This window comes from Cebidichthys violaceus, unplaced genomic scaffold, assembly GCF_023349555.1.
Source record: "Cebidichthys violaceus isolate CVI_PGR_0920_01 unplaced genomic scaffold, fCebVio1.0.p SCAF_41, whole genome shotgun sequence".
NCBI lineage: Eukaryota > Metazoa > Chordata > Actinopteri > Perciformes > Stichaeidae > Cebidichthys > Cebidichthys violaceus.
The window spans coordinates 291774-318489 of NW_027176606.1; the positions used below are offsets into that span (position 1 = coordinate 291774).

Sequence of the window (26716 nt, forward strand, 5' to 3'; positions counted from 1 at the left end):
AGCATTTGATTTATGAGGTGCAAACATGCTCAGGCCTCATTTATGTACAGTAAGAGTTTATGTTGCACGTTAAAAAGTGAGAAAAATAGATGACTGAACGCAAGGAGAATCGCATTCTTTGAAATGATGGCATCAAAATCAAGAACATAAATGAGGCCTTGAGTTACAAATTCAAACCTTAGTCAGTGGTTTTTATTTACTAAGAGACAATATACAGACATCTGTGTATACTCTGTAAATACACAATAAACATACAGCCACAAAAACACAATCATTGTACTCGTGAAGACATCCGAGACACCCTGTTCCCCTTTACAGTTCAACGAAAGAAACCTGCACGCTACTGGCCCGACTTTAGCGATACTTGGTAGTTTGAAGGATTCACCTGCCGTCCTCTTGTCATCTTTTTCTGGGACTCACCGAGGAAATAAATATCTAAAAAGCACCAGTACAGACATTTTAGCACTAACAGACTGGATTTCAAACAGGCTATCAGTGAGATCTGTTGAGTTTTGGTGGTCTGGAGGTTTTAGGCAGTGTACTGTGTGTAAACAGAGAGCAGTGGGGATGCCCTGAGACACTGACGGATTATAGAAAGGCTGAAGAGTAGATGTGTGTTTATGTGTTGTTACTATAATAAGTATAGGTGCATAACTATTACCAGACACACGCAGAATGGGTTCATTCAGGGGCGTGTCTTCTGCTTTTGCTGGTGCCTATTCTAGCGTTGTACTAAGATCTCTTCTAGTGAATGAAAAATGAATCAAAAAATTATGAAACGCTCTAATTTCTACAACCTAAATAAAGAACAAAATTATTCAAACACTAGCTAGATGATAAGCTACAAAAATACTTCTTCCGTAAAACATGTAAGACAATCAATGCCTCTTTAAAAAAAATAAATCACGCAGGCATTCACATGTGTCGGTGTATGGATTTGTACATTAATAACGCGGACGTGGTGGTGAACACCATCGTGTCTCGCCTATTTATTCACTCTAGTTCACATGCTGCACTTGCAGTTTTAACGGGTTAATTACCAGTGTGGCGTACATACAAGAATCCACTTTCTTGTTGTTTTTTGTTACTTCCATAAAACATTTTAAAACTCCCCCAAAGAACGAGGCATCAGTCAAAACAGAGCCGTATCGGCGCCCACATACTGTCTGTCTTCTAAATTAAGGCGATTAACAAGAACTGTGCGACATTTACCGATGCAACGTACAGATCAGGTCAGGTGTACGCCTCCACAAGAGTAAAAAGAAAAATAGGCCCAGATGTATATATGATCTTGAGTAGAAAAAAAAAGAATATCAACAGAACTAAAATCAACGTATTAAAAGTAAAATAACAACGAAATACATCAACTGATATAAACAATCATCGTAATTACAAAAAAAAGACATTTCGGAGTCACAGTCACCTTCGAAACAACGCAGTACTTAGTGTACTTCACTACATGAAATGAATTGATCGGATTTTCTGCTTTGACAATCAAAATCAAAATACCCAAACTGCAGCTTTGGTGTGTTACAAAGTGGCACACAAAGCAAAAAAAAAAAAAAAAAAAAGGTGTTTGCGTAGCCATGACAGTAGAGTAAGAGTCTTTTGATAAAAAGTAAAAAAAAAAAAAATACTACGACACTAGGAGTGTGCAGGGAGTGTGTGGCGGAAGAGAAGCAGGAGGAAGGTGATGAAGAAGAGTAGTCTGTTCAGCCATGTACTGAGAAGGCGCTAACCTTTCTTTATTGCACTTTTGAAAGACCCCAGGCAGAAAACTTCGAGGTCGTGTTACTCAAAATATCTCCCGCTGTATTTGGCACAGAAATTATTGATTGATACAAAACCAAATAAAAATATTTAAGACAAAGTGTAAATACACTACAAACGTGTGGTGTATGTTCGCTGCATGTGTGTGTGTGTGTGTGTGTGTGTGTGTGTGAGTGTGTGTGTGTGTGTGTGTGTGTGCACATCCGCGTGTGCGTCTGCATATGTCTGTTTATTCGGGGGGCAGGTGGGAGATGGAGACTTTTAGCAGTCAGCTGACTTGTGGTTGTCTCCGTCCTCCTTAGACAGAGGAGACCTGGCCTCCTTCATTTCCTCTCCTTCCTCTCCGCTCCCGCCGGCGTTACCCATGGCCGGGTAAACCACCACGCAGAACTTCTGGCCCAAGTACGTCATCTTATCTGGAAGGAGAGAGCGACAAAGAGTTTTAGGACCAGGGCGGTGATTGGCTTTCAAATGAGACCGTCTTTATGTGACATATGAAGAAAGAGCTTTTTCTAAGGACAAATAATTTACATTTAACCGTGTTTCATACAAGTATCAAGTGTCAAATGTGCCATTTTTGGAAATACTTGTATTCATTTTCTTGTCAAGAGTTAGAAAAGATCCGTTCTGCTTAGCTTAGCATAGAGACTTGAAGCAGCTAGCCCGGCTAGTTCAAAAATATGCTAACAAGAGTAGCTTCCTCCTAAAACCACAAATTGTCGTTTGCACATTTCTGTTTTGTTGCTGGTGAAACAAAGGTGTCAATGAATTCATTTTTAACTTTGGAAAGAGACAGGCTAGCTGTTTCCCTCCGCTTTCAGGCTTTATGCTAAGCTAAGCTAATCGCCTCCCGGCTCTCGCTCCATGTGGAGGGTCTGAATCTTCCCATCGAACCATTGGCAAGAAATCAAATAAGCTTATTTCCCAAAAATGTTGACCTATTGCCTGACGATATACAATCAATTTGTAGTTTTACTAATGACAAAATTTAACATGACAGCAAACTCGCCAATGAAGGCGTCGAAGCACTGTGGCTTGTTGTCCCAGTAGACTCCCAGGAAGTAGACGGGGACGCCAGTCAGCATGATGGCCAGGCCGATGCCGCACACCACGGGCTCGGAGTACAGGGAGAAGATGAGCAAGAAGGCCCAGAAGAGGAGGTAAATGACCGGCCAGATGAGGCTGATCTGGAGGAGCGAACACAAAAATATTATGACACTCATGTAGAAAGGACCAATTGGTAGTTTGTATAATACTTTTTGCATCTGTCATTTTCAATCAATGGTGATTTTTTGTATTAATAGTGCTTTTTGTGGCTGTTTTTAGACAGGAAAAAAAGGTAAAATGGGGTAAAAACACCACATAAACACACCTTGATTGGTCGGTGAATGTCGGGCTGTTTAATACGCAGGACAATCTGCCCGGCGACGGTGACTCCGTAGAAGAGGTAGTTGATGAAGCCCACGTAGTTGATGAGGGTGTACATGTCACTGGTGCACAGCATGAGCAGGGTGGACAGGCACTGAAGGAAGAAGAAGGAAGGAGGAGGAGGAGAGGAAGTTTGACAGTTTGTCTGCAGCTTTCAGTGTTTATCCGAGTGTCACGAGAGGAGATGCCATAAAAGGAGTGTGGCGGCGAGAGAGCTACTCACGGTGAAGAGCAGAGCCGGGATGGGAGTGCAGCGTTTCACATGAATCATGGCCAGCAGACTGGGGAGGTGGCCCTCTCTGGCTCCAGCAAAGAACAACCTGCGAAGGAAAGAAATCACTCAGTTAAAGCATATTATACGACATTAAAGTCTACAGTACATCCACATGTTACACGAGGAAAATGGAAGACCAGAAAGTGCTATGGAGAGGTTTAAATTCAAAGCACATACCCAGAGAACCACTTCACTCGAACATACATTCATTGCAATAACTAAAAGGTGTGTCTGTCGGCAGTTGGTGGCCACAAATAGCAGATCCCATATATTGGACGTTGTGATCGAGCCAACTTACCGCGAGGAGGTGAAGAGGGATCCGTTGACTCCCCCGAAGGTGGAGAGAGCCACAGAGATGGGCATGATCCACGACATGACTCCCAGCAGCTTCTCACCGAACGTCTGGTGATGGAGGAGCGGGAGGTTGGATGAAAGAGAGGGACAGGAGGCAGATGGTTAGACGCTTATGTCATCACGCGTTCACTACCATCATGCAGAAGACTGAGGTCCAAAAGGTATCGGCACATCAACACATCTGGCTCACTAGAGGGCGTCATTCTACTACCAAACTTGTGTGTGACGTCACAGGGCCGGCTTGCGTCACGCTCCGAGACACTCACCACGGCAACGGCGTTTGAGGCGAGCAGCTCCTGGGGACTCATGGCCGTGACGTAGGCGATGTTGGCGAAGACGTACACGAAGGTCACGAGGGGGATGGAGATGAAGATGGCGCGAGGAAGGTTCCTGGAGATGACAGAAACAGCTATGTTAAGGAGGCAGAATGAGGAGGAAATTTGAAGAGATGAAGAGGTGCATGGGGGGGGGGGTTTAGAGACGGAAATTAAAAATTGTACCTTAGGGGAGGTGCATTAACGGATACCAAGGTTATTAGAAAACGTGGGATTGTTAAAAAGACAGAAAATTCAGAGGAAATGAAGAAATAAAACCATGAAATTATACCAGAAATGTTTCTAGGTCAGTGGCCAGGATGATGGGGAGAATGAATCCCATTCTAAAGTCAATACATTTCAGGGAGCTTAACGAGAAATGCTGCTAATCACTGAAAAAAGCTTTAAAGCCAGCCGGTCCTATAGCGAGGAGCCATTCTGTCCTGTGGGGAGGTGGTTTTAGCAACAAGATAGGACTCGAGATAGGAGAAGCAGCGTAAAAGCGTCTTACACATAGGGGTCCACCAGCTCCTCTGTGACGTAGTTGAGGAAGTTCCACCCTCCGTAGGCGAAGGAGCCTTGTAGGAAGGCTAAGGCTATCAAACCCACGTCATACTCCTGGAAGGGCTCAAAGGCGTTGGCCGGCTCCAGCCAGTAGTACTCTCCTACATGTGGAGAAGATAATGCAAAAGATAAGGGGACATTTTTAGTTATATAAGATATATAATATCAGAAAAATTCAAGTTTTCAATTTGAGAACATGTCTGAACCATCCACGACCTTTAGGGATCTTCTTACATTCTCCTTCGTCATTACATTTGTTCCTGTGATCCCCTGTTGAGCCATGTTTTCAGACAGCCTTACAGTAACGTCTACTCTCACATACCGTCCCTCATATATGACCCAAAGTCTCCCGTCAAATCGGCCACCGGACTCTTCATATAACTTCAAAGGCTCGCACAGAAATCCCCATTCGGTTGTTTCAGGGGCCCTCCTCTCTGTGGCCCCTTGTAATAACTGGCCCTCGGCCGTGTTGTGACAGCAAACCCACACAGGCGTGCTGATATTAGAAATGTGAGTTTTAACCAAAAAGGGGGGGGCCCCCCCCAGAAACTCACTGACCCCTGCGGAGTCCACGGGGAGTCTACACTGACCAGACTGTGACAGAATGACCCCGGTGACCGCGCGTGTGTGTGTGTGTGTGTGTGTGTGTGTGTGTGTGTGTGTGTGTGTGAGTGAGACCTTCGTCCTTTCACACAGAGACACCGGACAAAGGTGGGACATACTGTGGACATACGCGGTGAGGGGAGCTTACCCTTGCAGATCTGCACGAGGCCCATGACGATGATGAGGGCGAGGGCCAGCAGCTTGCCGGCGGTGAATATGTCCTGCACTCTGGTGGCCCACCTCACGCTGGAGCAGTTCACCCACGTCAGCAGCACTAGATGCACAAATAAAACACAGCGTTAATGCTCATTCATTTGACCCCAGATTTCCCCATTGTGCTTCCTCTTATAGGAGGCTTTTAGATTAGTAAAATCCCCTTATTCCACACTGTCTGGCATTATCACATTTGGTATTCCAACTCTTTATTTAAGCTCTACGATGTCGACGCCGGCAGATAAAGGTTTACGAGTCGACTGTTGTATTGCTCTCGTAAAGGAACCGTCACTGCATTGTTTGTAGAAGTAAAACTCAGATTGTTTCCAGAGAAGAAGAAGTCAATGGCTCTGCGTTTTTTTTTTCGTGCTCTAAAGAGAGCAGATCTCAGGTCAGATTAAAGCTACACTTTCCAACATGTGTGACGTGTCGTAACGCTGCGGCGACCTTTGACTCTGTCGTTGCGTTGAACTTTATCCGTTATCTCTTACAGCACACCGTTTGTCTCACATGCAGTGTAGTAGTTTTCTTCCTTTTGAAGTACTGCAGGTATTTCGTAATCACAGTTCTTTTTCTACCTTCTGTAACTTTAAGAAAATATAATAATGATCCCATCCGTGCTTTTCAAACTCCACTCATCTGGCAGCTGGAAGCACACCATGTGAAAACATAGCTGGTGCTGGAGGATTACCTAACAAGGACAAAGATAATGGATTTGATCTGAACTGCTGGGAGTAACAGGCCACTGGGTTCAGGCCAATAGGGTGCCATTAAATAATAGGACTGTTTGACTCCGCGGGATTAAGTTCATCACGTTAAATAACTCCGAGCTGAGCTGCCACTGCAGGGGGAACAAAGCCAGATGCACATGAGCAGACATGCACCGATACTGATGTGTGTGTGTGTGTGTGTGTGTGTGTGTGTGTGTGTGTGTGTGTGTGTGTGTGTGTTGGGTTCAAATAAAGCGACAGGTACAGAGGGTGGGTTTGTTTGTAGCTGTTGCAGAGATGTTCGTGGGGTTTTTAGGTTGGGGGTGGGGGAGGTGTTGAGCTGCAGTGTGAAGAGGAGCCGCAGAGCTGCTGCTGCTGCTGCTGCTGCTGCTGCTGCTTCTCCCCCCACAAAAAAAACACCCAAACAAACAGGAAATGAGAAACCGAACTAAAATTTTAAAAAAACGTTGCCGCCCTGAATAATAAATAGAACTTAAACTTAAAGTTAGCAGTACACAAAGTTTGCTTTTGGAACTAGATGATCTTTCAGCTGAGTGGCAGGCTGCGAGTAAACACCTAGAGCCGGACGCATTCTCCGAAACACGGGGCAGAGGGGGCCGCTCAGCTGCCCGTAAGCTGAGTATACAAAATGTGTGTATGGAAACTTGCTGAGTTAACCATGGGCCTTGCTGGAAAACATGACCCCGCACTCTGCCACCTGCGGGAAGAGCCGGACCCCAGGGAGCATCCCCCCCTTGTGTGTTTTTGAAATGGTACACCTTGAAAAACCTCTGCGGTGCAGATTAAAGTGAGCGGACTTGGCGGCAACATCAGGTCTGGTCACCGAATCTGGACTGGATTTGTTGGTAAATACGTAAGGTTATATTCTGCACGCTGTTACGCTATGTTCTACAAATTGCAGAAATGTCCAAAGCAGATAAACACATGCATGCTTTGCCCATAAACAACAAGGAGGACGTGACCACCTTTCCCTTGAACAGCAAAAACAAGAATAAAACCTCTATAAGGAAATTACTAGCTACAATTTGCTTCAGGCGTTTCTTAAAAGTGCGACTAGAAAGACAGGTAACTCTAGGTCAGTCTGTCCAAATTGCACTTTCTTGTAAATTAGTCGTAACTTCCGCCAAAGAGGTTGTCTGTTGCATGGTTAGCAGAATATCTCAAAAGCATGCCAACAGAAGTTAAGTGAACTGTTTTCTTGCGCCGTTTGTCCATTAGTTGAAGGACAAGACATATCCATCAGAGTAGACTCTGAGTTTTTCAGTCCTGTACTGTGGTAGGGAAACACCTAACCTCATTGCATAATGTACAGTAACAGCTGATGAAAGATATCCTGCTGAAGGAGCAACACAGCTTCTTCAGCGGAGGTAATTCAGCAGTGGATCTCTTGCTGACCTCCACCTACTTACTTATGTAAGGACACGCAAAAAACCACTCTCTGTTTTTAACTCTGTGACGTTTGTGGAAGAAATGAACAAACAACAAGTTTGTTTTCTTTCTCATCACAAGATGTGTATTTGACAGGTGACATCAGTGGCATCAACAGAGAACAGTCTTGTGTTGAAATCCTCCACGAGGCTAACACACACACACACACACACACACACACACACACACACACACACACTCTCCTCCAGTGTCTCTCCATCTGGAGGCTGCCTGCAGTATTTGGCCCGAGTGTGTGAACTTTGTTGAGGGACTCAAATCGACAACCGTCATGTCCGCCGCAACACATTCATCCATTTGTCTTCCCAGATTCCCTGCGCGGCGCTACACTCCTCGAGCTCATTAGATGACCTCTGACTGAGGGTTACATCACAAAAGAGCTTCAGAGGAAGAAAAAAAAAAAAAGGGGGGAAACTGAGACATAAATTCAGCCAATCTGTGACTGCTTTTAAATAACTTGACAGCTTTGATGATGTAACTGACGGGGTTTTTTTCAACATTTGGACCTGTCTCAACAAGCACCCTCAAAACAGAACTTCTCTGTTTCTTTAGACTATCTGCACTCTCTCATCTCTACATAATCAAACTGAATCTGTGTGGTGTCAGAGCTGTCAGCTGGTTCACCAGGAATCTGTATTGTTGAAGGAGAAAGTTGTTGTTTCTGTCTTTTTCACTTTTAATTAGTTCATGAGGCGGCACTTTGTTTAAACGTTACCATCAAACCGTTTAATAATGCCGTCGTTGTTAACACATGAACACTTTGTCGCTGTCCTGTCAATCTTGTCTTGTCTGATTCTCGGCAAATAAGTGTGCGTGTCCTTCTCTCCTAACGTCTCATTTATCTCAAACAGAGTGTTTCCATGTCATGTGGAGTTGCTAAACATTTAAGTCAGCAAAGGGAGACCAGTTTGTCTTAAGGGAAACACTGTGGAGGAGAAAATATTTGAAATAACAGAGAGCTTAACTTTCCGTTAAAGATTATGCTAAATCCCTGTGATGAGTATTCCGGGCGTGATCATGAACCACGGCTCACCACCAACACCAGTCACACAGGTATTGTCCATGCAACAACAGCTGCAAGTGTTTGTGTGTCAACATCTGTATTCACTCACAGAGGCAGACGGCGGCCAGCAGACGCAGGCCGTTCTCCGGCGGGAAGCAGGTGGGGAACAGAGGCTGCAGGACGTAGTTGGAAAACGTCAGCGCGATCACGGCCTGGTTGGTCGGGTAGATCACGAGCACGGCGATCCACAGACGCAGGAACCTGAGCAGAGTCGGGGTTACAAACGGTTACAAACTCAGAGGCATGGGAGAAGCAGCGGGGTGTCGGGAGCACACACAGGCGGGGGGTAAGCAGGAGGAAACACATCACAAAAGGCACATGGCACACATACATCCTTCCATTGACTGAGTCCCATTCAAAGCAGGTTATTTCAGGTGGAAAACTCAATATGCTTGGCCTCTCATAGCGTCGACCCAATCCACTGGTCGTCTGGCTATAAAAGAACTTATTAATCTATATTTCAAATTGAATATCTTTGTAGTTTTGTCAGCGAATTGAACTATTGATAAGCTGTCTCCTCGGGCTTTAGGAACCATGGTGTGAGCTTTTACAGGCAAAACAAGTCGAAAAACAGTCAACAATTGAATACAGTACAATTACTAATCCCTTGCAGTTGTCAGCGCAGAGCAAATGTTACAAATTCCAGTATGGAGGCTAAGTGCAGGTGACTAATGCAGCATTCAAAACCGCGATCAGCCTGTTTAACTAGTTGTCTTTTCCCGGAGGGACACCGCGATGCACCAACGTGATTAGTGTTTATCAGCGCGTGTTCACTGTGTTACAAACTGTCAGCATGAGTCACACTACACTGGAGGCGCGCCTTGTCAATAGTGACAGGGATTAGTCACTAGGAGCTTCACAGGGGGGAGACGACGGGGGAGTGTGGAGGGGGTGAGGGTGAGGGTGAGGGTGAGGGTTTAGCTGAATGTAGCAGGAGAAACCAGACGAATGGTTTTTCCACGGAATTCCCTGAAAGCTTAAAGAGGGATCATTACACCTGACTGCGTTAACGGGATTGTGTCTCACGGGAATGTGTGTGTGTGTGTGTGTGTGTGTGTGTGTGTGTTTAATGTAAAACTGCGTTCAAATGCTGAAACCTCTGTGTCGACACCAGGGGTGAAAAAAAACATTGAGTGGTTGGACTTCAATTTTTCGCTAGTTTTACTTTATATTTCATATAACCTTATACAGCTGTATGTACTTCATAGATTGTGCTTAACATGGATGAGATTACATCATGCACTGCTCTAGATTAAAACAATCAAATGCATCTTGCAGGTTAATGTATCAATAAATAATAACACTTCATACTTCATCACATATGGCTGATAATAGATTCAAATATTCTAATAGGATATTGTGGAATAAGTCCATTTTATTTATCTCACAGTCCCTCCTGTGGCATCAATAGTAGTCTATATTCTGCATATTCTGGGTGTATCACAACCCTCATTGGTCCGACATAACAAAGAGCCTTTGTACTTGAAACGTCGTCCATTCAAGCCGCGCTTGAGCGTACGCCGTTACGAGCTCTTCCCCTTCTTCATACGAGCTCGCCTTCGGAAAAACCAGCTGCGACAAGCTGATGCAAGTATTTCCGTTACCGCGGCCCTTGACTTACACAGCACACACGCACATAGGGATGAAAAGGAGCAGGACAACAAAAACAAACACCGCTTGAACACGGCTTATTTATCCTGGACGGCGGGCACAGGGAAACGGTGTGGCCCCGACGCTTCAAACCGAAAGGTTCATTGATGTGTATTGATAGCTACTGCACAAAGGGATAAAAACAATCATTGGCTGTTTTGTCTGGTTGAATTCCTCTCCCAAAATACCCTGATAATATGTATCCTTGTGATAGTTGAAAAAACAATGTGCTAATCTGTGTTTACCGTCTGGGGCAAAGGCACAGTGTGTGTGAAATCCACGCTAACAAACGATATTGTTTTCCTTGGAAATTAAACCAGTGTGGTTCCCAAGCGTGTACTGTGAGAAGTGTTACCTCAAAGCTAACCATTTACGGTTGTTTGTGAAATCCACCGTTTAAACAACCGGGTCAGTATTTGCTTCAGGTTTGATGGAGTTCATTCGTCTAACTTCTGCACTTGACTACAAGCGATAGACTTCCTGCTTTGGATCAAGATGTCTGACCTGAGCAGACTCATCCACCAGGAATCTAGTTATGCTGGTATGCTCACATAAATCCATGTCAAATTAACTTTAATTGTTTAGGAGGCCCCTTCTTCAAAGAAAACGGCGCCACATACTTAATAGGCATCACTGTCGACCTGGGGTCTTATATGTATTATGAATAAATCCACCATTTGCTTTAAAATAACTTCTGATTATTGTGAAAAATAAAACTCAAACCCACAATTTGTAAATTGTTCACCACTCTTATATTTCAGTCTGCTTTGATGCTGCTTACCGACTCAAATCACACCTGAAAAAGCACCTGAACGCCCCGCTGACTGTTCGCAACTATGAGTAGATGACTGAGCGTCTCACCCGGCCAGCCCTCCGAAGATGTCCTTGACGTAGGAGTAGTCTCCCCCCGACTTGGGGATGGTGACGCCCAGCTCGGCGTAGCATAGCGCCCCGATGGCCGTGATGACGCCCGTGACGATCCAGACGATCAGGGCCACGCCCACGGAGCTGGCGTTCTCCATCACTCCCTTCGGACTGACGAAGATCCCTGAGCCGATAATGTTACCTGGTGGAGGGAGAGAGGGGAGAGAGAGAGAGAGAGAGAGAGAGAGAGGTGCCACCTGTTATCTCAGCCTGAACGCATTGATTGATTAAAGTTTTGGAGCTTGACCCTTTTTGGGAAATAATAATCAGGACCTCTCCACATCTACTGGGCCATTATTTTAGTCAATGTGTCTCTTGCAAGACCGCCAGCTTTAGAGTTAGATGAGAAGGTTGTTATCACTCTCTGCACGTCTGTGCATTACACATGTAGCAAGAACAGGGAGGAAATTAGCCTAGCTTAGCATAAAGACTAGAAACAGCTGGAACCCGCTATAGGCTAGCTCCCGTCTAAAGTAGAAAATGGCATCTAAAGCTCACTGACTGACTAGTGTTTTCTTTGTTTGTTTAATTCAAACACAAACTGCGACAACAAGACTCCCTTTTGAAGCACTTAAAACCCCAAACTGTTATTTTTACGTTCCTGTTTGTGCGCTGAATAAACAACATGTTAATGAGAGACTGCTAGTTGCACAGTTTGAACGACCGAGACAAAGCAGCGGAGCCATCAGGCAAAAATAGGAACCTGTAATCTGCTGACTTTGCACAGAGTTAGGAGGCGATGGAACGAGACAGAGCGGGGTGAAAGAGTGCACACAGAGGGAGGCGGGGGGGGGGGGGGGGGGGGGGGGGGGGGGGAATAATGCCCTGGCATGAAAGATGACATGAAAGATGGAGGGACGGACAATTTGGGGTCCTGGTCCAACATGAAAGAAGCCGAGATTATCCTCCAATCACATTCGGCTGACTGGGTCGGCTGAGCTTGAAACCGGCGGCCAATAAAAAGGCGACAGGGTCAAAAGTTGAAGGTTCGAATCATGACTGGATGATAGGCTGAGATTGCAATTTTACAGTACAAAAGTCAAAGGTGTGAATGATACCGTCACGTCAACCAAAGTGCGGCGTTGGTGTGGATCATTTAACATGCGGCTTTGCATCCAGCTTGGTGCATAGTGTGACAACATAGTCATATTTTATTGTGTAAAAGTTACAGGTATTTGTAGTTTTGCTGCTTTTTCTTAGTAGTACAGTATGTCCAAGCAATTTAAATATCTTTAGTTTTTTAGCTATTAGACGTACAAATGTGGATTCTATTGCATCTACAGGTCTCTGAAAAACTTGAAGTAAAAACTTGAAGTATGAAATCGGTTAAACTGCTCACTACTCATGTCCATAGTCAGAAGTAATAGTAGAACGCTGGGGAACCACTGAACGAAACTACTATAAACTATAGATCAATTAATAATAAAAAATCATCAGATTAGGTTATTATGATAACAAAAAACATCATTAGTTGCAGGCAAATACATTGAAATGTTAATATGGCAAGATCCAAAAAAAAAAGGCAAAAAATTGTCAGTCTTTTATGAACATATGCCAAACATATGCCAGCCGAGAGCTTGACGGCATACCAATTTGTTCAACTTTAACAGCTTCCATATGCATCCGTGTGAGTGAATAAGGGCATCCTTATGACTTCACAGACTTATGTAACATCCAGGTAAAAGGTAAAAAAAAAAGACGACAAACGAACCGTCACACCCCTGATTATGTTGGCATCCTTATGGCTACAGGGGTCTTCAGTGCATGACCTGTGGCATCTATGGGGGGGGGGGGGGGGTATGCCTTGACTCAGCACTTTCCTCAAACTCCCTGATGGCGCTTAAAGGTTTGCAGAGGCAGATAAAAGCAACACGCTGGTGCTCTGGTTTGAACGAGTTCATATTAAGACTCTTATGTCAGGGTGAGCAAATGTGCACGCTTTGCACGTTGTGCGTTCATGACATTTGCCGCCAGTGTCGCTCCCGAGCGCGTGAGACGTGCTGACTGTGTGGAATATCTTTAGGTTTCCTGTTCTTGTCGTTTTAAAAAAGGCCAAGAGAGAACATGACATTTTATCACAGGATATTTTCTTTGTTATGGGATTGTCGTTTCACAGAGGAAGAGGCTTGGTCTTTCACATGCTCTCTGAGCACACATTTCTCTGTTTGATGCCTTCTGACAGCAACAGGCTGAGGCTCCACTTCAGACAGATTTACTTACAGCTCTGAGGTTCGTTCTGTTGCATGTTCTTATGTTTCTTATCTGTTCTACGTTGTTAATCTGTGATTCATTCACTCAGGCTGCTATCTCATCAAACACAAAAGCATTTTCATTATCATTTAATCTGCTCAATCAATCATCATTAATATAATCATTTGGTCTAAAATGCTTTTATCTTAAGTGGAGTTCAAACATGCATGAGAGAATCGAATTGTTGTGTTGTTTGTGTGCCTGCATGACACATGATCGAACGCTGGCACCAGACGCCGGCAGCAGCAGCAGCAGCAGCAGCAGCAGCAGCAGCAGACTATGAATATTAACAAGCACGTGTGTGTTTGTGCAGCATTATGATATAACCCTAATCAGCCTTCTATAAAGCCCTCTTGAGATTAGTTCTTGCATTTCCACCCCGGCGTTAAATCCCTGTTCAAACAGCCACCAAGCTGAGGCAACCTGCTGCCTGGCCCTCAGCCAGACCCTGCAGACCCTGTGTGCACGCATGTGTGTGAGTTATTATTACACCAAATCAATCTGCAACACCGAGGCAATTCCCGAGAAAGAGGAGGGTCCGCCGTCGTCGTTACTTCTGCCAACTCAGGGTTTAAGGGACGTAAAGCTACCGTGATAGCATAGAGCTGAGCTCAAATCTTTAATCAAAGTGATGTGAAATTTGTGCAGCAATTCAATTACAAAACACACTATAGCTCAGACATGGCTAAGCTGGGCGAGCTAATAAAAACAGCATTATTGGGCCAGGGCCTTCTTCCAAGTGGCCAAAAGTGCACTTCTAATCCCAATTCCTGGTTTTGCACATTTCTGGATTCTCATGTGTGTGTGTGTGTGTGTGTGTGTGTGTGTGTGTGTGTGTGTGTGTGTGTGTGTGTGTGTGTGTGCGAGGGCTAAATGTCTGTACTGTACAATAGGCCATAAAACCGTTTGATGTCCTCGTGTCGGCCCTTTTCATGGAAACCCAGCGGGGCATGTTCACCACGAGAAGATCAGACGAGTCACATGACCGCGCTGAACATGAGCATGAATGAGTGACTTGGTCAAGGACAAAAGGAGCTGCCTGGTGACCATACGGCGAAGGCGTATGGACTCTGGACGGCCGTAAAGTAATCCCCTAAAATGGCATGAGTGGCTTAACGCTGCCAACCTGTTTCTTTACAGTCGGCTGATGAATGGAGAGCGGCAATAAAAAAAAGGTACTAGCGATTGTATTATCTACATGTTGCTGTATAGATATGCTCAAGCGTGGGGTGTAACGTGCACAGGGACTCGCTTGTAGTTTGCGATTTCAACATTTGAAGGTATTTTAATAATCTGTGTGCAATCATCTCGGAGCGTGAACATTGCCTCGGAAAGGCGTGACGACATTATTCTATCAGGACAAATGTGTGTAAATTGAGTTGGCCTTCGCAGTAAAACCTCGAGGGTTTAAGCTGTAAGTGAGAAAGATCAAAACCTTCTCAAAGTTTCTCTTCATCCCTCTCTCTCTCTCTCTCTCTCTCTCTCTCTCTCTCTCTCTCTCTCTCATCCTCCTGTTTCCAGCTTCTGTCTGTCTCTCTCTTGGGAATTATCACACACACACACACACACACACACTCTCTCACTAACTCTCCCTTCTGTCCTCCCGTTACCATGGAAACGCAAGAGCGAATGAGTCACCCCCCCCTCCTCCTCCCTACTCTTCCTCCTGCCAAGGTCAGACCACACCCACCTGGACAACCTGTGCCATATTTCGTCCCTTGTATCGATCGATCTACCTGTCGTGTGATGGCTCTCTACAGCCCCGCTGCTGCATCATTTACCCCCCATTATTATAAAGATAAGGTCACGAATGTTACGTTTGATTGATTTAAGTTAAAACCAGACTGAGTAATAAATAAGGTGACAGCTCTGCTAGATTGTTTATGATCAATCTATACCATTTTAAATTGAGTTCAACAGTAATATTGTATAAAATGTAGCGATAGATATAGTAATTCACCACTACATCCAAAATAACCATGATGACATCAGCAGAGTGCACTTTTGAAGTTTGAAGTCTGACTTCAATATTTAGTATTTCATGTCAAGTCATGTGAGCCAAATAGTTCTGAATGGGTCTAATGAGGGTGACGATGTCCTCATCACTGGCCAGACTCCAAAGAAATGATGACTTGTGAGGACTGATGCTCAAGACTGCAGCTACATTTGAACAAACTAGTGTCTGTGTAAATGTGGGCGTGGTGATATCACCGTCTCCTTTTATTAAAACACATATTCATCATAAACGTTAAGCTCCTCATTGACTGATGGAATCTGATCCCCAGCGTAGCTTTTATAGCCCACTAAAAGGCCTATGCACAGAAACACAGTACACACTTCTTCTCCTCCCTATTTGTAATTGCCTCACTCTTACACACTTCTTACTTTCTCAGACGCGCAGAAACAACTGCAGGCTGTTGAAACACACTCTGGGTGCACTCAAGGCAAAGTAGGTGAGATAACTGGTCGCACCACATGGCAGGTTGCACTCTAGTGCTTACACTCACACACACACACACACACACACACACACACACACACTCACCAACAATGATTCCGCAGGCGCTCACAAGCCCGATTTCCTTCTTGAGCGCCACTCCGCCTCCCGACTCCCCCTCGCCGGCAGCATCCTTGGCGGAGACCGACGTGCTGCTCCGTTGTCTTGCACCGTCCGTCATTGTTGATGGCTGGACTTTTCCTTTTTTTTTTTGGAGGGGGTTATGTGTTTAATCTTCGTTTGCACCACGCGGAGCCTGAAAGCTGCCCGTGCGCTCGTCTCGCCCTGAGTCTCCCGTGTGCGCACGAACACTGGAACGTGCTGCACTTGTCTAATGAGGAAAGTTTGTGCGCTGTCAGCAACCTGAGGATTTATTTATTTTTTTACACTGAACGAATCAAGCAAAACATATGCACACCAAAAAAAAATACAAATAAATAAATAAATAAGTGCAGGCCGTTGGGAACTCTTGTGCCAAAAATCACGTGTCCTTTGGTCACAGCGCAAATTACTAAAAAAAATTACTACAGCTGCAGCTGTAGGGTTTCTTCAAGGTATGAGCACAGCTGACACCCAAAGCCCGTCACAGGTGGCGCTACAGGTCCGGGTCTAAACGCACATCAAGTCCGGCTAGCGAGCAAAAAGCGCATATTCCAGTATCATTCCTTAAAACAGTCACGCGAGGAAATAACTTATTTGTTTCTGACGTGAGCAACGATGGGGAGGGAAAAACAAAATATCTCAAAAACTACAAAAAGCTCTCACTGCTTCCTTGTTCCAGGTGTGAGCTGGAGAGACAAAACCAGGAGCCGCTCAGGTTCTGCCTCACACACATCCGACCTATGTTTTAGTTTGGACAAGAGAGGTTCTATTTGACTTAATATACATGGTCTCCTTCATATTAGTACAGTAGCGCCGCCTCCTTCCCGTCTCCCTCCTCCTACTCCAACGTTGGGCTTGTTTTTCCTCCTTCTTCCTCTCCAGGACCCTCCCATCAACCTCCCAACCATCAGCTGTTCTTACAAACTCACTCCTGCTGCTCCGTGCACCTTCCACATACATCCATCCCCAAACAGGGCAGCTTATGCATGAAAAACAAACACTTCCTCTCCCCGTCTACTCACTCTCACACACACACACACACACACACACACACACACACACACACACACACACAGGAGCAGAGGCTCTCGCTCACTCACACTTATTATTCATGATGCAGCAGAAGTCTATATTTAGCTCCTTCTCTAAGATGTCACTCTATGTGATGCAACACTGCTGGTGTGTGTGTGTGTGTGTGTGTCCTGTACGCTCACCTGTGCTGCTAGCAGGTTGTTTTTCCATGCAAAATCAAACCGCAACATGCATCTTCAAAACTCAAGGCGTGACCCTGCATGCAGTCAAAAGATTTCCCATTTGGTAGGAACATCAACAGGAGTATTCATGCCTGTTCAGCGTGAGAATAATTGTCGTCTGGTATCGTGGCCTCGCTATTGTTCAAATGTTTGATCCCTGCAGAAGATCCTCAAGTGTGTCCGGCGTCATCTTTCAACTATCTAATTATCAACTGTGTGCTTATTGCTTATTTAGTTGCTGTGAGCAACTAAAGCTTCCCAAATGCTCGTTGAACTCAGAAACTATGCGAAAGTGACCTGGTTGAAAACAAAACGCCTCTGACTTCCTTAAATAGCTCCAGTGTCAACGTGTCTTTCCCTTTAAATTAGGATACGCAGCGAGAGAGGATACTCTATTTCCTCATTCTTTAAAACGTACTGAGAGAACAAACAGAAAGTTAAACAGGCACAGCATCATGATGGTTCCAATCCAAAATCACAGCATTAATTACTTATTTTTGTAGTCTTTTGTTTGACTTTAGAATGATAAAACCAGATAAAAAATTAGAACAATGACCCATCTTAAAAAAAACAACTGTAGGCTTGTGTGTATTTATTGTTTATACGCATCTGCGGCCCACTTTGGTCATTTTGTGTATAATTCTGGAAGAGCAGATCCTTCAGAGCGCTGGCGTTGTAGATTTACTCACTATTAGTTTTGTGCTCAAGGACGCTCGGGCCGCACAGATGCTCACAGGGGCCTTGGACCTGAGTCCTTCAGTTATTAATGTCCAACACATTTTGCTCCGTCATCAGCTCCTGTGATTTTCATAGGAAACCTCAGATTCACCTGAGAGACCCCGGCGCTTCCTGAACAACTGTTGACTCATGATAGTCAGCGCAGGAACCAAATGCACGAGTTACATAACCTCGGCTTCTAATCTCTACAGAACCAGTGTTGTTCTCTGCTGAGCGGGCAGAACAACAAGGTCACCTGAATCACCTCAACGCACTCCGACGACACTAAAACATGCTTGTGCCTCTGAGTTGAGCCGTACCCGCTCTGACCCAGATTCTTCTCTTTGTCCCGGGAAACAATTGGAGTCATTGGAAAGGTTTTGTTTCCGCGGTGCAAAATGATCCTGAATGTACCTGGTCAGTGAAGCAGGAGGGGGGGGGGGTACACACCGCTCACTCACAGTGCACGTGCTTGACCGTTAGGGAACAGCTACGTGGGCCAGTTTGTTGACATTTTGCATGCGAGCAGCACCGACCCGGAACATTTCTGAGTAGGTCAGCGAGTACGGCCCGGTTTTGTTGTCTTTGATGTGGTTGACACGAGGCTCAAAGCTTCCCTCTACTGTGAGACGGTCACTCCAACCACATGCCACTATTAAACCACATGCATAACTGCTGTTTGGCTTGATAATTTAACTCTTTGGATATTTCCTGGGGACCACTGCATGTAATTATATACTCAGTAGTTCATTTGCAAGGTTAGATCAGTATTTCAGTTTGAATTTAACCTTTTTTTTTTTTTTTTTTAAAGGGACAGCTGATAAGCTGGAAGTTCCTCCTTGATCACATTTGCATCAAAGTCCATAAAACCAGCATTTCCACATTTAGTTGTAAAGTAGTTCTTGTTTTAAAAGCTGTTTTTTTTCTGCCATGCGAAACAATGAATGTTGTCTTCTTGTGACCTGACGTCAGTCAATCTCGCCATTCTCTGCTGATCAATACATCCATAAGAAGGCTTTGTGATCAAATACAATGACCCCTTTGGCTCTGACGGTGTCAATGCTTTTGGTTCCCAGCACACTGATTGGATCCAAACAGCCTCCATTCGGCATTGTTTGCTTGATTAAATCTGATTGCTTCTGATTGCGTCATTCACAGCAGGATAAAGGGATCGGATAGAATAACGACTAGGGTAATAGCTCCAGGAAATGGACTGCATCACTGTTGTTTGAACATGGGGAAAGGAGATTTTAAGCTAAATATTTAACTTATTTATTTATTGGCCAATGGTTGCTGAATTTGAAATAAAAATACTCTAATCCCTTCATGAAATACCCAGGTTTGAATTGGGAATATTTCAGTATCAATAAAAAAAAAAGCCAGCATTTCATAATATTCCTCTAGTTTTGTCTCTCAAGCACTCAACAGCTTAAAGAAGAGGGGGGGGGGGGGGCTGTATTTGCAGAGGTCACAGGTATTCCCATCAATAAATAGCTTGAGTTCAGTTCATGTGTGCTTTTGTGTGTAATTAGCTTACTGGACCATTTGAGCACAGAGATAAGAGGTGTACGTGCTAAAACCCTGGAGACATGGACAAAGAGCAGAGGGAGAGATGGACAGGGAGGACTCGTCTTACTGTAAATACTGAGCATGTACTCTGCATTCAGGGTTGTCTCTGTACTCCAGCATTTTGGAGTCGAAATGGAGCAACGACTGAGGTAAAAGTGCTGACTTCTCGTTTTAATACGAGGGCGTTTGAATCCACTTCAGATGAATAGTATGGTTAAACATGACAGAATGGTTTTAGGGAGGACATCGCAGGTCTGTTTGGTTGGTCGGTCCACCACTTTGGTGTCAAATGTGTTGATTCTGGATGGACAGATTTTGCATCCCAGCGGATCCTCTGAATTTTCTAGAGCCACCATAAGGGAAGACATTTCCGGTCATGAGGTCCTAAGGTCAAAAGGAGTACAAATCCACAAGTGTTTTAATATTCCGACGCCCCAATTCTGAATCCCAGGACAGCGTTCTTCAGCAGCAGGAGAGCGCTGACGCCCCACATTCAGATACGACTCATATCTGAAGACATTTGTCATATTTGCACAAGAGTCAGAATTGTTGCCCTGGGGGAAAAATTCTGAGAAACACAAACAAAGAGATGGGATTTTCAAACAATGGAGGAGTGCCGTGTGGTTTGAACTTCACAGGCATGTCCTGAGTCAGCTGTTACTGGGAGTTTATCTCTGTGGTAAAGCTGACCCTCGGCCTGTACTCTGATAGCACCACACACACACGTGCATAGCTGTATGCGTGTGTGTGTGTGTACTCACACACAGTACACTACTATTCTTTCAGTTACAGTTTGGTTGTATGGTTTTCTTAGCCTCATAGATGAACTATGTACGTGATTAAAACATTTAAATCACCTTTATTGGACTTATGATGTTCCCAAAAGGCAGATTTAATAATCAGATGCACCTCTGCAGCCCTTCTTCCGGTGCTCACCTCCCACACACACATTCTATCTTTCCATCACATGGAAGCTGACGTAATCAACCTGAAACATATGTGCACACATAGCATATACGTCCACACACACACACACACACACACACACACACACACACACACACACACACTAACTGCTTACCTGGCAGGTGACAGATCGGGCGGTGAAAGGCAAGGAGATTTTACCAGATAAGGCTGTTAATGAGTAACCCAGCTGTTTCAGGTTGTTTGCTGCTCAGTGGCTGGAAAATTGGAACAATAACATGCAAACACGGAGGTAATGGCTGTGGTGCCAGGCAGGCAACACCGCAAGGACCGGACCATAACACCAACAGTCATGGCTGGTTTACCAGAGTTGGGTCCAGAAGCTTTTAAAAGCAGAGTCTTTTGTTTGATGTGGGCAAAACTACCACCTGCACAAAGACAGAGCTGGTAACCAAACTTGGTGTAGAGATGCAATGAAACATAAGAAGCCACGCGATCATCCATTCCCAGTGGTGAAATAAGCTGCATGGTTTGGAAATCACATATCTCCTTTTCATTGACAAAGCATAGCGATGGTCTGATCAATACGATCTTTTTAAAGCGAGAGTTGCATTTTGTTACATTCGGACGGAGCCAGGCTAGCTGTTTCCACCCGGTTCTAGTCTTTATGCTAAGCTAAGCTAACCCACCTGCTGGCTGTCGAGTATTCACCGAACAAACACGAGAGTGGCGTCAATCTTCTCATCTAACTCTCTGCAACTGTGCTCAGAAGTAGCCTGTTTCCTAAAATGTGGAGTTTTTCCTTTAAGGAGCCACATATTGAAGGCTTTTAGACACCAATTCTTACACGTTCATGAGCCAGAATTGTGTTTTTTGCTTTAGAAACGTATGTTCCCACGCTCTACACCTACAGTCAAGATATTTACTGACTCAAACTAACATTTCAGTCATGCAGATGTGACAATAAAATGGCAAGAATTAGACTATTCATCACATCAATCTGAATCTGAATTCACTGACATGTGTCTAAGCTAAACCTGTTACTCTCACCAGGTGATACAACAGAGAGTTTTAAATCATTTCTGCGGGGTGATTATGTGATGAAATCTGAGATTGAGTCCAAAAAATAATAATTCCCATGGCCCCGAGCTGCCCGAGTCTCACTCTGGTCAGATTTAGCGGCCAATTAAAAGAGAGATGAAAGAGGGTAGATTACTGCTATTAAAACCAAATATGACACTCCACCGGATTCTCTCAGAAGAGACCTGGGAGAAGAATTCTGCTGATGTCCCTCCGGATAAACTGAGAGTACAGAACCTGGAAGCGGTCCAGAGTCACCTCACTAATCCTCTGCCCTCTTCTTGCTGAACCCTCAAACAGGACGGGGATGTCGGTACATTTGGGTTCCCTTTCACCCGAGCGTGCAGCATATCAATCACCATCAGGATGTGCTTATGGGTCGTTTTTGTTTTTAGAAAGTGTTTTTTTCCCAAACCACAGACAGTGAAATGTTACAAAAGAAGTCTCTGTTTTCAAGCGTATTTCCTTGAATGGGTCATATCCCACAGTGTCATGAGTGGGTTCAGCTCCTCAAACTGATATGATGGCTAAAGTCACGGTGAGGAACTCTTGAGTGGACATATTGTCTTTGGACTCTCCTTGATCTACGAGATTAAGATTAAGCTCTAAATGTGCTTTAAAAGTGTGTGTTCAGATCACCCTGAACCAGAGATACGACTGTTAAATCTATTTATTTCTATTTGCCTCACAATATATCTCACAATTTTAACAATTTAATAAACTTTTGTTACCTCCCGAATCATTGTTGTACAGTCCCTAATATGACATTTTTTTTCTTTTATTGTGCTGCTGTTTTTAATCTCATACCTATTTAGTTAGAATGCTGTGTTGTTAATCAGAAACCAGCTGAATTAGCACAAAGACCAAGGAAAAGGGATGCGAGAGGCAATTAATGGAGTGTTTGATTTAGGAAATCAAACCATACAACAGTGCAAAGAGCTGGTAATCACTTCCACCAGAGAGGTGATGCTTCTCCATTATTACAGTTTGATGAAAGGGTCAGAGAGCTATTGTTAGCCTGTGATGGTTTTAATGGGATGAGATGAGTTGTGAATGTCTCCTTTCAAATCATGTTTTGCTTCCTCTATTTCATTTAACCGAGTCTCTGCTCGTTGTTGATTGACTTCCTCTGGTTACAGTAAAACCAATTGTCCCCTTGTGTCCTCCTATTTAGTTTCTCAAAAAAACAGGTTGCAGATTTGCACACGCAAAAAAAAAAAAATCCTCTGTGAAAAATAATCCTGCGTGTCTGTACTTTGATTTTTGCCCCAGTGAAGGAGAAGAAAGCATTAAGTCCTGCATTAACGAACAGGGGCACACAAGTCCAAACCAGCTGAAGGACGATATCAGGGGGAGGAGGAGGAGGAGGAGGAGGAGGAGGAGGAGGAGGTGCAGTCATTATATCACAACCAAAAGAAGGGAACATTGTGTCAAGTTTTAATAACAAACATGGAAACAGCTGTGTTCGATGGCACAGACTCAATAACATCTCCAGCTATCCTCATGCACGAAACACATGATATAGAGCAGTGATTAAGAATAATGAAACACTTAAATAATGCAACTTCATAAAATTAAAGGCGCTGGTTGATTTATTCTAAATACTGTGTAAATATACTGCGCGCAAACGTTTTGTCCACCATGTTCTCAGAAACATCAGCGCTTTTGCTTTGCATATTCACACCAAATAAGGAGCAGAGCGATGATGCTGCGGATGAGTCCCCGCCCACTGATTTCCAAGAAACGTCCCCGTCTTCCTCTGGAGCATATGTTCATTCACAGGCATGGGGGGGCCCGTAATGTGACATGCAGGTTATTCTTATGTCTATAAGTGTCTATTTACAGAAACATAAGATGGGGTTGCACAAGGGGGGGGGGGGGGGGGGAGTGTGCTGTGAAGAGAGGGAAAGAGGTCAGGGGGGGAGGAAAAAAGGTTTGGCAAGTGGAGATGTTTGTGACCTTTGCAAGAAAGAGAGGAATGTGTGAATTTACAGTAAGAGTTGGAGAAAAATGCCGAGGGGTGAAGAGAGGAAAGAGAGGTACTAGAAAGTAGGGGTTGAAGGGCTGGAGGAGGAGGAGGAGGAGGTGGAGGAGGAGGCATGGTGAAAGGGGGGGCGTGTGAGCATGGGATTGGAGATGGTAATGTGAGCCTTGTGTTTACCATGTCCCTAGAAACATATGAGTTCTTAGGACAATGTGTCCGAGGAAGCACGCTGCGATCACGACACAAACAAAGTTGTTCACTTTGGTAGCTGATTTTAAATACAACATGTAAACAGGAACATTGAAATCTCCATGGGATGTGGAGAAGATGCGGAGGATGGTTAACTTAACTCTTTTAGTTCACTCTCACCGCTCTCGTCAGTGTTGATTTTCGGCTAGCCGGTTGATAAACCCACCGCGCATTAACCGGCCCGTGCGCCAAAGACGAAGTTAGCGACTAGCTGGTGAAGATAGTGGAGCAATTAGCAGCTAAAGAGACAGGACACATCCTTCAGGAGCTGGTGGAGACCAAAAACAGAGCTAAAAGGACTGAACGCTAACAATGCTTCACGTCTGCTGGATGTATAAATGGGCAAATGATCGCTAGCTGAATCAACTTCGCAAGGCGATCATGTGTCAATATTGTGTTTGCATCTTGTAGTGCTGCCCCCAAGTGGCCCAAAAAAATAAAATAAATGCAGCTTTAAATTGTGTAATCCATCTGTGTGTGTGTTATTTTAATTATTAATCAGGATGATGATTAGTGGTGTTGGGGCTACTTTAGTAAACAGAAACTTTAGTTTCTAATGTTGTTGCTTATGGTTTTATCTGCTACTCTCTGTTGTGCCATTATTGTTTATTTGTTTGCTTGCTTGGGAAATTCAGACGTATCCAGACAATCTTTCTTTGCTCAGTCAGCCGCTCTATATAAAACCTTTTGTAAATAAATAGATGCTAGAACATAATGATCCATGTTTGTGATTTCTCAAGTGGACGCCTGTGCCTCAAAACTCAGACCGGTCTGAACTTGTCCGTCTCCCGTTTTATTGCACGTCTCGCACAGAGTTACGGCTCCAAACAGCTGACTCACTTTATGTTTCTCATCTGGCTCCTTATTTACCCACGTCCTTAATATAACTGTAAACCACATCGCTACTTCATCTGAATGTATATATGTCAACAATTACGCTTAAATAACTACGTACACAGTCGGTTTACTTAGCAAGAAAACAGAAGACAACAAACAAGTTCTTTGCCTTAAATATCCCAAATTCTGTGCATCTTATTCCTAATTCACTATTTCACAACTGCCAGCCCTTTAAGAATAACAAGAGATTTGATGTGAGCAGTAATCCTGATCAGCTGAGTGTGTTTGTGTGCTTTAAGGTCCTCAACACAACTTCCTCTTTCAGGGTGAGGAGGGGTGAGAATGACTTGTACATCAAAACTGAGATCGGGGTGTTTTTCACGAGGCAGCACATTTAGTATCCTCTTTTCCACGAGTGTCTGTCTGTCTGTGTCTGTGTGTGTCTGTGTGCGTGTGCACATTTCTCGTTTTCATCACCCCCCCCCCCCCCCCCCCCCCCCCCCCCCCCCTCGGTCCAGCCCCCCCCCCCGACTGTCGAGGCTGTTTTTATGGAAGTCTGGCTCAATCCAGTTCACACTGCCTCAAGAAATGAACTCCTCATCTCAGTCTCTCCCACTCCTCCATCTACCTCACTGGACCCCTCTCTCCCCTCTCTCCCCTCTCTCCCCTCTCTCCCCTCTCTCTGCTCGTACTGTTTGTCCCTCTTCTTCTTTGTTCTTTCTCTCTCCCTCTCCTGCTTCCTCTCATTTCCCAGAGAAAGAGGAAAGAGAGAATCGAAGGCCACAACCGGTTTGGACTGTGCACAGCTTTGATTTTGTGCATCTGAAACATATTTGTGTAATCAGACACGTATTGTGCAATGCTTTTTGGGCAGAAGTACAATACAGACGTCAAGGCTGGATTATCAAATCAGGTAGAGCGGGCCACCGCCCCAGACGCTGTCTGTGTGGCAAATAAACACCATAAAACAGAAATGTAAACGGTCTGAAGGTGATCTGGAGATCTTGTCTCACAGATGGACTCTGTGTCAAAACCCAGTTTCAGCTCCTTCAATATTTCAGTTGACATGATGTCAACATGGTGCATAAGTCGAGAGACGAGGGCAGCTCTCCAGCGGTATGAAGTAAAAAAGTCACCTCATGTTTGGACCATTTTTGGGGAACTGTTTACAACTGATGGAGTGATAAATCTGCTGCCATGGTGGAAGAGTGACAGCAGGGATCTCTCTTCTAACAGAATTATGTATCGACTCAATCAGCTGAGGAAGTTCGTGGGATACAGTCAAAAGCTCTGGAACGAGCAAAGAACCGGACCTTGTTTTTTTTGTGTGTTTTTTTAGTTGAAATAAAATGTCGTACACTAAAGGCATATTTCACAGTGTAGGAGGAAGTTGAGAGGGGCTGTTGGTAGGCTGACTGTCTGCATTTGTTTGATTTTGTGTGTGTGTTGATGTGTGCGAACGCGCGTGTGTGTGTGTGTGTGTGTGTGTGTGTTTTACATGATCGACCGCCCTTGTGCAGGTGTAGAATCTGACACCTTTCATCTTTGTGGATCTTTCCCACGATGACGCTTCTCTATGATCTCTGACATACTCAGCCCTCTTGCTGTGTGTGTGTGTGTGTGTGTGTGTGTGTGTGTGTGTGTGTGTTTAACTGTCTTTTTTTCTATCTATCTTGCTCGTATTCCATTTTGCACCGGTGTCACTTTTATATACTTAATATTTATTACTCTATTGTTTATATATGTTTGTACTTACTATTCTTCTCTTGTAATATTTGATCAATCTCTGGCACAAGAATTACCTTTTGGATTAATAAAGTTATAGCTTATCTTATCTTAAAGTGCCCTTAGGCAACACTCATAACTCCTATTCTCTTCAGTGGCCTGCAGGAGACGGCTGTCGCACTTATCGGCTCCCAC

General features: G+C 44.4%; 1 protein-coding gene across 1 annotated transcript; it reads right to left on the bottom strand.

Moving 5' to 3' along the window:
• Nucleotides 1–174: 174 nt before the first annotated feature.
• slc7a8a (solute carrier family 7 member 8a) lies at nucleotides 175–17164 on the bottom strand. The gene is made up of 11 exons (XM_068728114.1): nucleotides 16130–17164; nucleotides 11272–11476; nucleotides 8810–8961; nucleotides 5456–5581; nucleotides 4652–4805; nucleotides 4093–4216; nucleotides 3771–3874; nucleotides 3422–3518; nucleotides 3143–3292; nucleotides 2780–2957; nucleotides 175–2186 (listed from the first exon to the last, which is right to left on the bottom strand). Exons 1-11 carry the CDS (start codon nucleotides 16260–16262, stop codon nucleotides 2032–2034), a joined length of 1578 nt encoding a protein of 525 aa, XP_068584215.1. The 5' UTR covers nucleotides 16263–17164; the 3' UTR covers nucleotides 175–2031.
• Between the last annotated feature and the right edge of the window lie 9552 nt (nucleotides 17165–26716).

What these genes read in the sequence shown, in the direction of transcription:
- slc7a8a (XM_068728114.1), bottom strand. Translation starts at nt 16,262, where the DNA reads ATGACGGACGGTGCAAGACAACGGAGCAGCACGTCGGTCTCCGCCAAG. An exon ending in GCTGGCCGCCGTCTGCCTCT is followed by an intron (nt 5,582 to 8,809) that starts GTGAGTGAATAC and finishes TTGTGCATCTAG; the next exon opens with TGCTGCTGACGTGGGTGAAC. An exon ending in CCTCGTGCAGATCTGCAAGG is followed by an intron (nt 4,806 to 5,455) that starts GTAAGCTCCCCT and finishes CTCCACATGTAG; the next exon opens with GAGAGTACTACTGGCTGGAG.